The 13,037-nt window shown below is 39.4% G+C and overlaps 1 protein-coding gene across 7 annotated transcripts in view; it reads right to left on the bottom strand.

Annotated features, from left to right (window-relative positions):
• ASB5 (ankyrin repeat and SOCS box containing 5) overlaps nucleotides 1-13,037 on the bottom strand; it is a 38,262-nt gene that overhangs the window by 10,690 nt on the left and 14,535 nt on the right. The window contains exons 1-2 of one of the 7 annotated variants that reach the window (XM_037399533.1): nucleotides 5,381-5,507; nucleotides 9-76 (exon numbers count right to left, since the gene is read on the bottom strand). The exons of 3 other annotated variants lie outside the window; for them this stretch is intronic. In XM_037399533.1, coding sequence (XP_037255430.1) covers nucleotides 9-66 — 58 coding nt within the window. In that variant the 5' untranslated portion in view covers nucleotides 67-76; nucleotides 5,381-5,507. Of the gene's footprint in view, nucleotides 1-8; nucleotides 218-5,380; nucleotides 5,664-13,037 lie in introns of those variants that run through there. 3 more of the 7 variants (XM_037399543.1, XM_037399516.1, XM_037399524.1) reach the window with 3 other exon arrangements.

Raw genomic sequence — 13,037 nt, 5'->3', positions numbered from 1 at the left:
TACAATACCTAAATCTCCATCTCCCCATGGCACTTCCAGCCAATTGCAATTACAAATCCTACTCATTTCTTTCAATCTGGAAAATAAAAAAAAAATTTACAAAAAATATCTGTTTATGCTAGTCAGACCTGTTCTTAATGCACTCGAGCTATGTTTGGAAGGAGATCAGCAGCTCACTGTAATATGAACTTTCACCCTTCAGCAAACACAGCTTTGAAGATACGAACATATACAAGCTGCCAGGTTCTTATGATAAAGGACTGTGGCCCTTCTTGTTCATTTTTCACATGTTTTTTTTTTTAACAGAACAATTTTTCAAAGTGCCAGTATCTGTGCATTTGCTTTCCAAGACAGATTAACTGGAATTTCAACTCAAGAGGACCTCAGTGAAATCAGGAGAACCACAAGCTGAATAAGAACTGCAGGACAAACTCTCCCTTACTTAACCTCATGCAACAAGACACATAGTTTTGTACCTTCAAAACCCAGTATTAGTATATAGATTTGTAAGGGAAGCACTGCCAAATGCTCCTGTGTTGTTTTACTACTTATTTATAATATACTTAGAAAAAAAAAAATAAGCACAGATACCCTGAAATGTTTCAAATGCTATTTGACTGCCTCAATTGCCTTCTAAACAATTCTTTGGCTGTAAAACAGGGGTTTTGACAACTATTCTCAGCAGTGAAAATCCCCCAAACTGGGGATTTGCAATTCTGACTTTGATCCCTAAGTCATCAGTGTTCTTTTCTTCATGTTTTCCTACAGACTACACTCTTTTACATCTACCTGCAATTACCTGTAAGTCATTCCTGCAGTGATGATCATAGTAGTGAAATACTAAGTAAAAATATTTTCATAAGTCATTAACTCCAGACATCCCATCCCTTTCTTTTTATTTCTAAAAAGTTGTGTTGTCTTCAAAAAAAACCCCCAAAAACACCACAACCAAAAACAAAAACAAAGACCCCACCACCACCACCACCCAACCAAAAATAATTTTTAAAAAAAAGGATTTTCAAAACAAGGAGGAGTGGAAATGAATGGAAGTCTTCTCACTGACTTCACCAGGAGAAGATTTATGCCAAGGCTTAGCACTTTAGAAAAATACTGCTCGAAGAGTAAACAGGTGGTGTCCCAGTGCTCATAGGAAGCAGCAGCATCAAAGAAGAACTGGAAGTAGAAGCCGCCACAGTTCATTAGTGGGAGAGGAGAAACACAGGTCATTTGGAAAGTGCTGTAGCTAATATTTATTTCTGCCAAACCAACAAATGCTATGTATGAAGCTCATCACTGTTACCTTTTATTCCCGAAGATGTATTGAGCATTTCAGTTTGTGACAACTGAAGAATCAATCAATAATTATAACAGAAAAACTCTGTAACATTATAGTTCCAAGATCAATGGACTCGCTTGACTTCAGTTGTTAAAAGTGGCTGGTATTTTGTATATGTAATTAAGTTCTAACAGATTTTTACGGTGGCACTATAAAATTACCCATCTGTCTTAAGCCCTTGCAGGATAAAGAAGTGTGTCAACTACTTAATTGATACTTGATGATAAAAACTATTGAAAAAAATCTCAAGTCAAGGATTTAAAAGTTAAGAAATGCATCTGGGGTGCTTCACTACTCTGATTAGATATGACCAGAAAAATAGAAGCCACTTCCTTTTAACAAATGAAATTCTACCGAGGAGCTCCAAAATAATCAGAATTTAGGCTAGAGATTATTAAAATATGCCTGAGAGGGAAGACGTAGTTCAAGTGGCATTTAAATATTTCATTTTCATATTTCAAATAATCTTTCGTTTCATTTGACTGAAAATTATGTAACAATATGTACACATAAATATATAAACAAATGCATGAAAAATAACAAAACCTTGATTCGTTCAAACCAATATTATTTCTATTGGTAGACTTCCAAAATTTGGGGATTTCATTTCATTTCATGCAAATGCCCACAATTTCCTATTCTTGAAAACCATCAAAACAAACCCACCTTCCCACACAGCTCTGTTTACGATGCACCAACATTACATCACCACACATCAGTTTTGCCATTGCACTGTTGTAATTCAGTGAATGTGTTAGCATTCAAATTGTTGTCTGTCTCCGTATCTAGCAAGATCTCTCATTTTTTAAGACATGCTAACCAAACTATAAACTGACCGTAATTATTAATGTTATATTGCCTTTTTCATGGTGTTTCCCCCCAAAAAAAAGAATACTTCAAAACCCTTGCTGAATCTATCCTCATAACATCATCCATTCATACTACTTTATAACTAAGGAACCACAAGACAGAAATTTTTAATGCCTAAATTGTAAACCCAATCTAATAGCTTATTTTATCCAGAGTACGTGAGCATTAGGGTGTGCACTGAAAGCATAGTTTAATTATGGTTATGAGAGCTTTGAGCTTCTGAAATTTCAGCCTTAGATAATAATAACTATGATCAGTCAAGAAGCTTTTAGGTTAGGTGACTGGTCTTAAAACACACAGGTGCCACAGCAAAAAACAAGAACAGAATCTGCTTTTAGGGACAGTTAACGTTAACTCTTTTTTTTCCTACAATACACTACATGTCTTCTAACCATTGCAACATACAGAAAAACAGAGGGTGGATTTTTTTCTAAGTATAAGCCTAACACATTCGCAGAACATCATCCATCTTGCACATCAAAGGAAGCAGGGGCTTTGTGGAAAAGCACTGCGTGTGACTGTGCTGTCAAATAGGGGGTTGTAATACACTGGAGGGCCAAGTCAGCGTGGCACAGGCAACAATATTGCAAGAAGTCCTAAATTTTGAGTACTTTGGCGTTGCAATTTATTGTTGCAAACTTTTTACACAGAAACATGAGCCACTAAAATGTATTAAAAACCCTAAAAATCCCACAACAGCAACATCCAAGCATAGCTCGCTTGGTTCCCAAGAGAAGCCACGTCACGCTGCGTGAAGGCATTGCTAATGACGATGGCAGCGGCCGCAGCAGTTGCTGCTGCTGGCTCTGTGCCGAGCCTTGCACATGCTGGAAGAAGCGTGTCAGGCCCCTTCTCCCATCACATGAAAGCAGAGTCACAACTCCCCTGCCTGTTGCTCACGTACAGTTTGTTTTTTCCATCTTCTCAAAGGATAAGCAACCGGCTGGATGCTTTTCTAGCTCCAAGGAGCTTGCAAGATCTGTGTGCCATGGCCAGAGCGCCAAGGTGTAAAATCATGTCAACTGTAAATTCATTAATCTGTTAGACCCCCGTCAGATTTGATTTGAGTACGCAGAGCAGCTGGTAGCACTCTTTGGCTGTTGTCATTTCCTCGGACAAGTCACTAAAACAAAGTAAGGGTTTTTCAGTGGCCTTTTCAACAGACCTCACCTTACCAGAAGGTGACAGAAAAGGCATATGGACATTCTGAGCTGAGTTCGGACTCTGAAGGAATTTTGCCTGGAATAATTTTGCTCCTCAAGTGCACTTTTGGCCGTAATCCAGACTGCAAGCAATTTCCCCCAAGATGTGCTCAGAATTCTCCGTATTTTCCCAGCCTGCCAGGCAGCGAATGCAGTGTGTGGCCTCAAAAGCAGCACCCAGCTGGGCAGCGCAGCTGGGCCTTGTGTGCTGATTTTTGCCACATCCAGGAGATTTTGGTAAAATACCCTGGTCGTGGACCCTCAAGCCAGCAGGCTGAAGACCTTTTCCTATAGCCTGACTCTACCCTTTCACCCTTGTGCCAAATCTTATCATGACATATTCCACCCCTGCATCACTTTTAGTCCATTTTACGCTCTGCATATGTAATGATACACGGCATTGCAGTGTGAGTGAGTTCCTTTGCTCTGCAAGGGTGCCTGAGGAACAAAGTCAGGTTTGGACACCTCCACGGATGGTATTAAATATACCTGTTATTCAGGTGAACTGCAACAACCAGAAGCTTCAGCTGCAACAGGAACCTCTCAGTACTTCAAGATGTCCATCAATAAATACAGACACCCTGTCTGGCTACCACCAAGAGGCTGTAAGTAGCCGGACCATGTTGAAGATGGATTCTTCAGAAAATTTTACTTTCCATATTTTGCTGTGATTTTGAAAATTTCAAAACTTGGCTGCCTATGGCTATTTCTTTCTAAGAACAGCAAAAGAACTTAACTCTGAACCGTATCAAGGAGTGGTTACTGCTAACATTGATACACTTCTGTAAAATATCTTTTCAGTCTCAGGGAGCATGTCTTGGTTTTTTGGGAACTACTGACCTCACGAGCTGAAAATGTTACTATGGGTCAGGAAACCTTAGCCCAAACAGTGAACAATGTGAAGGTAAAACATACACTGCATATTAAAACTGCTGAATAAATATAACCTTACAGTACCATTGCACCCAGTTACTTCAGAAGCTATGGTAATTGTTGCTTAAACTCTTGAGTATTGCTTAATTCTAAAACTGGCAGTGCTGGAAATTAGGCAAGGTATTTTAAGAATAACTCTGATTCCTATAACATATAGCTACGTTTTACATAGTAAATTTAGAATTATTTTTATGCACAATATATCAGATCTCTCTTTCCTGTCTCCTCCTTTCCTTGTTTTTAATTTGGTATCATAATATCACTGATTTTAAGTTTGATTTCCTTATTTTCTTTTTTGTTTCACTCTAAGCCTTATGATATGGTCAATATTAATTGGAATTATGATCACTCAGAAAAAACTGCTATTAGACTCTTGCAGTTACTCAAAGCACCCTTTTACACACTTGAATTATGAAAAAAAATAGGGAAATGCGGCACAAACAATAGCATTGTTAAACACTTAATGACAGAGTTTGTTCCTCATTGCTGAAAACGTCAGTGTCTAGCAAATTAAATACCTCCTAAGTACTTCTCTATGCAAACCCTTAAAATTGTAATTTTGTCTTAAGTATTTCAGTACAGGACAATAACTATCACCCGTAGTTCCTCCATTGCCTCCTATTTCAGCTACCTATAAATTTCTTTTGATATTAAAGTTATACGTAAAGCTTACTCCTCCCCCTCCTTTCATTTCCCAGTTCCCTGTCGTAAACAATTAGCCTTCAGTATCCAGTTACCATGTGACAGGACAGCAAAAGTCAGGGTAAGTCAAGCCTTAAACACTTGCATAAAACAAATAGGGCAGATAAACAAGAAAAGGTATTTTAGATCAGCTGATAAGAGTGCAGAAAGAACAAAAATAGCTTTAACGCCCTTGTATTAACCCATGCAAGACAAGAAAGTGCCACTAAAATAAGCATGCATTTATATTACAGCTAAAAGAAAACCACCCAAAAAGCAGTTTAGAGCTAGAACATCACAAATTGGGTCAGCTTAGCATATTTCAGTACACAGTTTCTGAAATGGCTGCTATACCAACCTTGGCTGGTCAGAATACCCCAGCTAGCTTTTCGTTTCGCAGGACACTCCCCTATACTTTCTAGGCGTCTTTTGGGGAGATTCTGGCTTCTCTGAACAGCAGTGTTTGTTGTCATTATTTGTTTCTCGAGGACAGCCTGTCTGTCATTGGTGCAGGTACTCTGGTCTGATGAACGTCCACAAATGGATTTCTACTACCTTTTTTTCCTCCTTTCGCTTTTTCACAAAGGATCTTGCTGTACTTACTGTAGAATGGCTACAACACTGAAATCCATTCAGTAACATTTACTAGCTTGGACTAGTGAGTACATAGTGGGGGAAGGGAAGGACTGCTCTAGCATTTTCTATTTTTAAAGCAGAGACAGAATCAGCTTAGCTACAGCATGAGTCTTAACTATTTACATGATTTAAATGGAAAGAAGGTGTTAATATTTGTAATCATTTAACCAAAAAGGAAACAGATTCTTAAAGCGTAACTATTCAATGCTTTGTTGTTTGAATAACAAGCAACCTAAAACAGAAAAACTAGACCTGTTTTGTCAGAAAGGCAATTATTTTTATAATAGAAACAATAATTATGACTTCATCAGGCTTTACTCATATATAACTTGCAGTTAAGAGAGATTTTGGACTTCAGAAGAATCCATAAGACTATGAAGCACTTCTGCATTTTTGTGGCTCGGTGTTTTTTTCATATGGTTTTTTTTTATTTATTAGGGGACAAGGTTCCTACAGATGTCAACTAGAAACTACATCCTGAAAAAATTAAAAGCATGGTTTGACTACCAAACAAAATAAAAATTCACTGGTTATTTTGAGAATCTGATCCCATTATGAAAGTAAGGCTGTGGTCTTGTCAGGAAAAGCACAAGTCAATATTCTTTTAAAATAGTAACAAAACCAAGGGTGACCACCTAGTGGTAGAATATTTTTTTTTGTTTGTTACTGTGTATCATGCTGACACTATACAACAGAAATCTGCAGGGAGAAGCAATCCATGATAAAATTCCAGCATGGATAAAGAGGACAGTGATTTCTCTGTACTAATAATATGTTCAGATGCCACCTTTACCTTCCTGTCACTTCCTTCTAGTACTCCCTCGCTATCCTCTTCTACTGACACAAACCCAAAACATTTGTAGAGTTTTTAAAAGGTAATTAATATTACTATTACTAAACCCAGAAATTAAATTCTGGGTTTCATTAATACTCCTCCTTTCAGATACCTGAGAAAAATTAATCCCTAAAATGTTGAAATAATACACAGGTATTTAATGACATTTTCTATATCCCTCTTGTTTTCCTTTAAGAAAAAACCAGAGGCAAGCTTAGCGTTAGGTAGGGCGAGGGGAAGAAGGAGGAGCTGCTGCAAATTTCACCTTGAAATTACAGCACAGGAGAACTGCCCTGCTGGAACGGCACTACTCTTGACAGAACAGGAGCAGGTGGGCTAACGCTACTCTCCCCAGAGAGAACAAAACTGCACTCTCCCAGACGTTTCGCTGCTTTCCCTTGTTTTCTTCAGGTTTTATTCAGGTGAATGAACCAGAATATCTCACAGACTGAAATAAGCACTTCAGCAATCAGACTCTGCAAGTGGGTCTTGCACAGAGCTTTCGCAAAAGGGCTCATTATAAAAGGGCACATTCTAAATATATCACTTTAATAGTAGAATTACTTTTTAAATTGCAGTGTTTTCTTCAAGTGAATAAATACTGGAAGGTATTTATTAATTAACAGGAAAGCTTACTAAGGACGTGTATACATGCGTCTGTATCAGCAAGATATCAGTACTATTCTCCAGGTGAGCAATAACCAAGGACAATTTCTGCACTTGCTATGGCTGTGAGGCTCATCTCAGTTTTACACTTCCCTTCCTTTTGGAATGGAATCCCAGGAGGTGGTGGTGAGGATCAAGATCAAGGAAAGCATCTGGCACTGCAGGGCAGGGATTGACAGTGGGCTGGGAAGACAAGACCTACATGTTTTTGTAGGAGTTTTGTGGGTGAGGTGGTCAGCTGAGAATGAAGCTGGGTCCTTCTAGAGGAGTGGTACAAACCTGGAAGTAGTTCATACAACTTGCTTTCCACAGATATTCCAGCCCCCATCCTCTCTTGTTTTTCTGAGGGGTGTGACTTGCAGGAGCAACGAAAGCAGCAGACCCACAGAGAGCTGCCACAGCTTCAGAGGCAGGCCCCGGGGAGTCAGCAGCACCTGCTCACTTTCATCTAGAGAACTGCAGAGGAAGCAATGAGCTACCAATAGGGTTAGACCACCCTCAAAATCCGCCACCCTCAAGGCAAGGGTACTAGAAGTATCTCTATTCCACAGACACTTGCCACTCATTAAGTTACTTTGAATACTTTGGAGGACATCAGAATGCAATGTATGAAGATATGCACTACCTTTTTCACGCTTTAAAGAAGGCAAAGTTTATACCATTCAGGTCTCTAGAAGCACCTTTTGACTAAATTCTGCTAGGTACATATGTTGAAGCTCCAGGCAAAAGCCATTTAAAAGTCCTACTAAACCAGTACATAAGCAAAAGTTGTTTTTTTAAAAAAGTGAAAGCTAGGCCAACATCAGGTATCAGCTGGAAACGTACTAAAAATATACTTGAGATGTTGATATAAAGAGGGGATGAACACACAGGTAAAACTATGGAGTAAGACTGAGGAACTCGGTATTTCAGCGTCACCTCTGATTTGGAACCGCTACGTGATCTTCCTCAAGTCAGCCATCCATGCACTGGGTTACGTTAGCTACAAACCAAAAATCAGTCTCTCTCAACTTCATTAGGTAATAAAACCATTAACATTTGAAACTGTTCTTCAGACTTTTCTCTACAAAAGACACTCAAGTACTTCCAAAATCTGCCAGAAAACCTATCACAGAAAACTAAGTAGATATCCAAGCACATAGAAAATACAGTAGGCCATTATTTTCCCTGCCCTGGCACACAAGCAATTAGGGAGAGTATTTAGATTGTAGTTACTCGTGGAAGCAATGCAGCTACCGGCAAAAAAGCAGCCAGAGGGAAGGGGCAGACACTACAGTCTGAGAGTAAGGGAACTGGAGGATTTCATTGATGAGTTTGGAATTCTGACTTAATTTAGCAGACAAGCTTCAAATAAAACACTACGTTGCATTTCACTAATAATTAGCTCTATTCGACTTCTATAACACAGGGGAAAAATCATTAAAGGAAACTGTCAAGTGATTTTCTTCACGATCTTTATTTATCCAGATTTTTATAAAAAGAAATGTCAGGACAGTTTCAGCATTTCTATATCAGCAAATAGCTCTGAGTTTACAGGGGCAGCTGTTCTTACAGGTGGGAATGAAAATAGACAAATATTGTTGATCCTCCCTTTCAGTGGGGAACTCATTCTATTTTGAAGAATGTTCTTAAGGCAATAAAGATGCAGTTGTGATAACACACACACACACAAATGTGATAATGAAAACAAGGACAAGAAAAACCCCACACCCTTCAACACATGGTTCAGCCCAATGCAATGCAGTCCAAACTCCAGTAACAACCATTTATGTTATCAAAAATCTGACAAAATTGCACTATTTTCAAATGTCACGGATCAGCGTCTTGTGCGCCACCCTCCTCAAGCTAGCCAGCTGAGGTGCCACCTCACCTCTCAAGCTGTTCTGTACTTTCAGATTCACTCCACTTTTACGACCCGGATTATTAAGGGGTCACAGTGACTGCACAGAATGTGCCACACGACATTCTGGAACAGGACCAGAAACTGCCCCTTCCTGCTGACGTGATCCACAGGCTACAGCCATGACGTGACAGACAGGCTCCCTGAATCTCAGTGCCAGTACCCCAAGAGCTGTCAATCATTTGACATTGGCGGAAACAAACCAGCAGCGACCCTGAACATTTCTCCCTGCAGCAGAAGCCAAGACGAAGCAAATTTCAGAAATAATTACAGAAAGGTGGTTACTGACAAAAACGGAGCATCCTAAAAGGCCACAGGGGCCACTGTTACATCCTGCAGTGCTGGCTCAGTGCCAAGGAACTTAAATGCAGCATAAAAGCACAATGATAAAGCTCTAACAGCAGGACAGGGAAAGGACTGGAACAACTTTTTTTAAAAACCAGATTTTTAAACATAATTAATGATGTTATGTCACTAGCAGTCAATGAGAAGCTTAGGCATTACCCAGGTGTCACCAACCAGTTCTCTGTCCTCCCAGTTTTGACAAATGCCAGGAGATACACAGATAATACTTAACAGTCATTAGTTATTTAAGCATAAAATGACATTTCTCTTCGCCACTGTAAGCACTGAAAAAACCCAATACACCCTCCTACTCTTTATACAGTATCATCACTGTGTCTTAGCTGGAAATCCAAATTATTATTATTAAGGTAGCAACAGCATGGATGGCTAGTGATTTTCCTACCTCTCCTCCTGAGATTTTTACAGTAGTTAGGCCTTGTATCCTTGGATGCTGGGAATCAGAATGGAAGGTTGAGAGAAGATTTAAACTTCTGGTACGATAAAACCTCTGTCTCAGCCCCCACAGAAGTCAAATACGAAACAACAATACATTTACTACATTTCTTGGCTTGTGGATTTGCAGTATGTACCCAACAGACCTCTTCACACAGACAGGCAGTGGTAACAGAATATTTGCTAGGGTGGGCTAAAGTAAAACAAATCACAGCAGTCACGCCGATGAATCTGGCCAAATCAGTTACCAAGCAGGCCTGGTCTTCAGATACTGACAGAGAAGACAGACAAGGCATGAGACCAGTGGTTGGCATGGGGGAGGTATAGAGCACCACAGAGTAAATCTTCAGCCCATTACTATGAGAGAACAGCCATAAAGAGAGAGATCATACCTATTGCCAGAAAGACTCTAGACATAGCAGGGAATAACATCCACTAGTGCAACAGATGCAGCATGCCATAATGGATTTATGACCAACCAGCCAGCATTGCTGCGGTCATGAGTAGAGCTCAGCACTTAGGCATGCAAGGCATTCCCCTGAAGCCGTCATCATCTAACCCTGGCAGAAGTTCACTCGCTGCTTGCCTGCATTGCAAATGTTTGAGAACATCCCCTACAAGAAAGGGGTGTGAACAGCAGGACCCTGGCCATAACAAGTCTATAGCTGAGGGAAGGAACATCACCTTAGCGGAGCTATGCTATTTTGGTCTTCCCCTGTGTTCTCACACCCCATCACTGCAAAAAAGACCAGCGCCGATGGTGTGTTTGAGCTTGCCCCACTCCAGTACTGGAGTTCCCTAACAGCTTTTCTTTAACAACAGTTGTCTTTAAGGCTTTGCAGGAGGACTGCTCCAGGATTATCTTTCAGTCTTACTGCGACGTGCCTTTAAAAACCCATGTTTTAAGCTACATCAGAGTTCATAAGGTTTCATTTTGTCCTTGTTTGTAGCTCAAAAGCTTATTATCCATCTAATCCAGAAAAAAAATAAAGAGATCAATTGATGAAGGGGATTTCCTTGTGAGCTAACTTAAGGGTGTGCACATCAAAGCAAGCCAACAGGACCTAGGCTGGTGACAAGTTAAGACCCATCTTCAGAAAAGACACATTACAAGGAGGCACACACAGGCAACACTGACTCTAAAGTACGGCTTGTGGCAATGCTATTCTAAAGGAAGCCCTGACACACAAATACAGATAGGTGTGAAAAAATAACCCACAAAGGAATCCACATGACAGGATATCTCAAGTCGCTTTCAGGGAAGCAAGCGTGCAAACAAAGCTCCAGCATGTATATTCACTAGAAGCTTCTGTAGCCTCAAAGATTTTCTTTAAGGTGAGGGAAGAGTCAATGCTTGCCAGCAGATGTGCCTGGGTTTTGTTGCTGCAAATAAGTCAGAGCTCTGGCCATGCCAGTCTACTTGCATCATATAGCTCTCACCAAAATCCCTTCAAGGTAGATTATGTTCTTCAGAGGAGAATGGCTCTGGTATCTTGCTGATATGTGGTGTCGTTTGCTTCATTCAAGCAGGTGTCTTCTTCAGATTTATTCTGAAGTATGACTCATTTAGCAGTTATTCGTCATACTAGACAAAGTTACTTAGCATATAAGAGGTGATGAGCTCCATTAAAAAAAAAAAAACACACGAAAACCCAAACAAAAACCAACTCCCTTCTGAACTTTCAAAAAAGAACCTTCATGCTATCTTAAGCATTTTTACACCATTAGCTTACCCGTTGCATATGAAAAGCAAATGCTAAATGTGGTGCCTTACACCAAGTGGTATGGTGAATAGGTATGCCGTATAATATTCCTGTCATTACTAAATGAATCTCTATTGTATCCAGGAAGCTAGTAGAGGTCTTATATGGCTTTTATTAATAGAACTGTGATCTCTATGGAATGCAAGTTGAGAAAATGCCTCGTGCCTATCTTCCCTACCTAACAACTGTTGCTGAGTGACATTATCAATTGCAACTTGTTAGAATAAAATAATAGGAAACCTTTGCTCTAATCATTCACTACAGTTCAAAATGTAATCAAGCTTTCCAAACAGCAGATATGTAACAGTGAAACACAGCATTATTTCCTATTTATGAGCTGTATTTAATTGGCCAGTTTCTTGGGTCCACTGAAGCACAGTACAAGAAAAAGAAGGAAACAGAAGGCTTCACGCTCTTTACAAGCCTCATAATCCTGAAAGGAGATGGGGACTCGTCTTGAACTATCGCAATCCCATGGGTGGCTTAATTTAGGGTAATTGGGAATAACTAGTGTACTGAGCATTCCCACCATGCCTGGCCAAGGCAGATACAGCACAGACATGTAGCTTAGAAGTTGCTATGTTCATTCAAGAATAGACTTTTTTTAAAAAAAACAACTTAGAAGAAATCAGGGCATATTCACCTCTCTAGCTTTGCAAAAATAGTATAATATATTTTGAGAAGCTATGCTCAAATACTACAAATGCAAATTCTGCTCTCAAATAACTTTCAAATATTGTGTAGTTACGCATAAAGTGATAATCTATGCATTTTTTTGCAGAGTTAACATGATTAAAAAATAGGGTATTAAAGAAAAAGCATTTTATGTTGTCAGAACTACTTCGCTTGTGCATCAGATCCAGGTATCTGTATAAGTCCATGACCAGTTGTTGTTTATGCTTTATTAACTTCCGCAAAATTATTCTTTCATAAGAAAGTTCCTCAATATCACCTTCTGCTTACAGCTAAAAGCACTTTGACAGTTACTGAGTATCAGGTTTAATTTAGATAAAGTAGACTCTTTTTACTTTATAAAATGTTTATGAATGGGAACTATATCTCCTTCCATAAAGTCTTCTGTATCATCAAAGTATGGCCTCATCCACACAAACCAAGCTCATACCAGTATTTGTTAATAGTTATATCTTACAGACCAAAACCACCTGACAATGAATTAACTCTTCAGATTTGATATACACTTACACTTTGAAATCACTTCATACCACAGCGCTACTACCTCTTCCTAAAGCAACTGAACTATAAAACTCAGCTGAAGGTCCAACTGAGTGCTTGTATATAGAGAGCACTTTCATGATACGACCAGCTAGTTGGTATGGTAGGAAGAGTCTCAAGGTCGCTTTTGATCCTCTATTTGTATCCAGCAACAGCTGTACAAAAGGCTGAGTTATTAACTCTT

This window comes from Falco rusticolus, chromosome 1, assembly GCF_015220075.1.
Source record: "Falco rusticolus isolate bFalRus1 chromosome 1, bFalRus1.pri, whole genome shotgun sequence".
Classification (NCBI taxonomy): Eukaryota; Metazoa; Chordata; class Aves; order Falconiformes; family Falconidae; genus Falco; species Falco rusticolus.
Note: the sequence above shows the minus strand (reverse complement) of the source record. Positions and strands in the feature narration are given on the sequence as shown.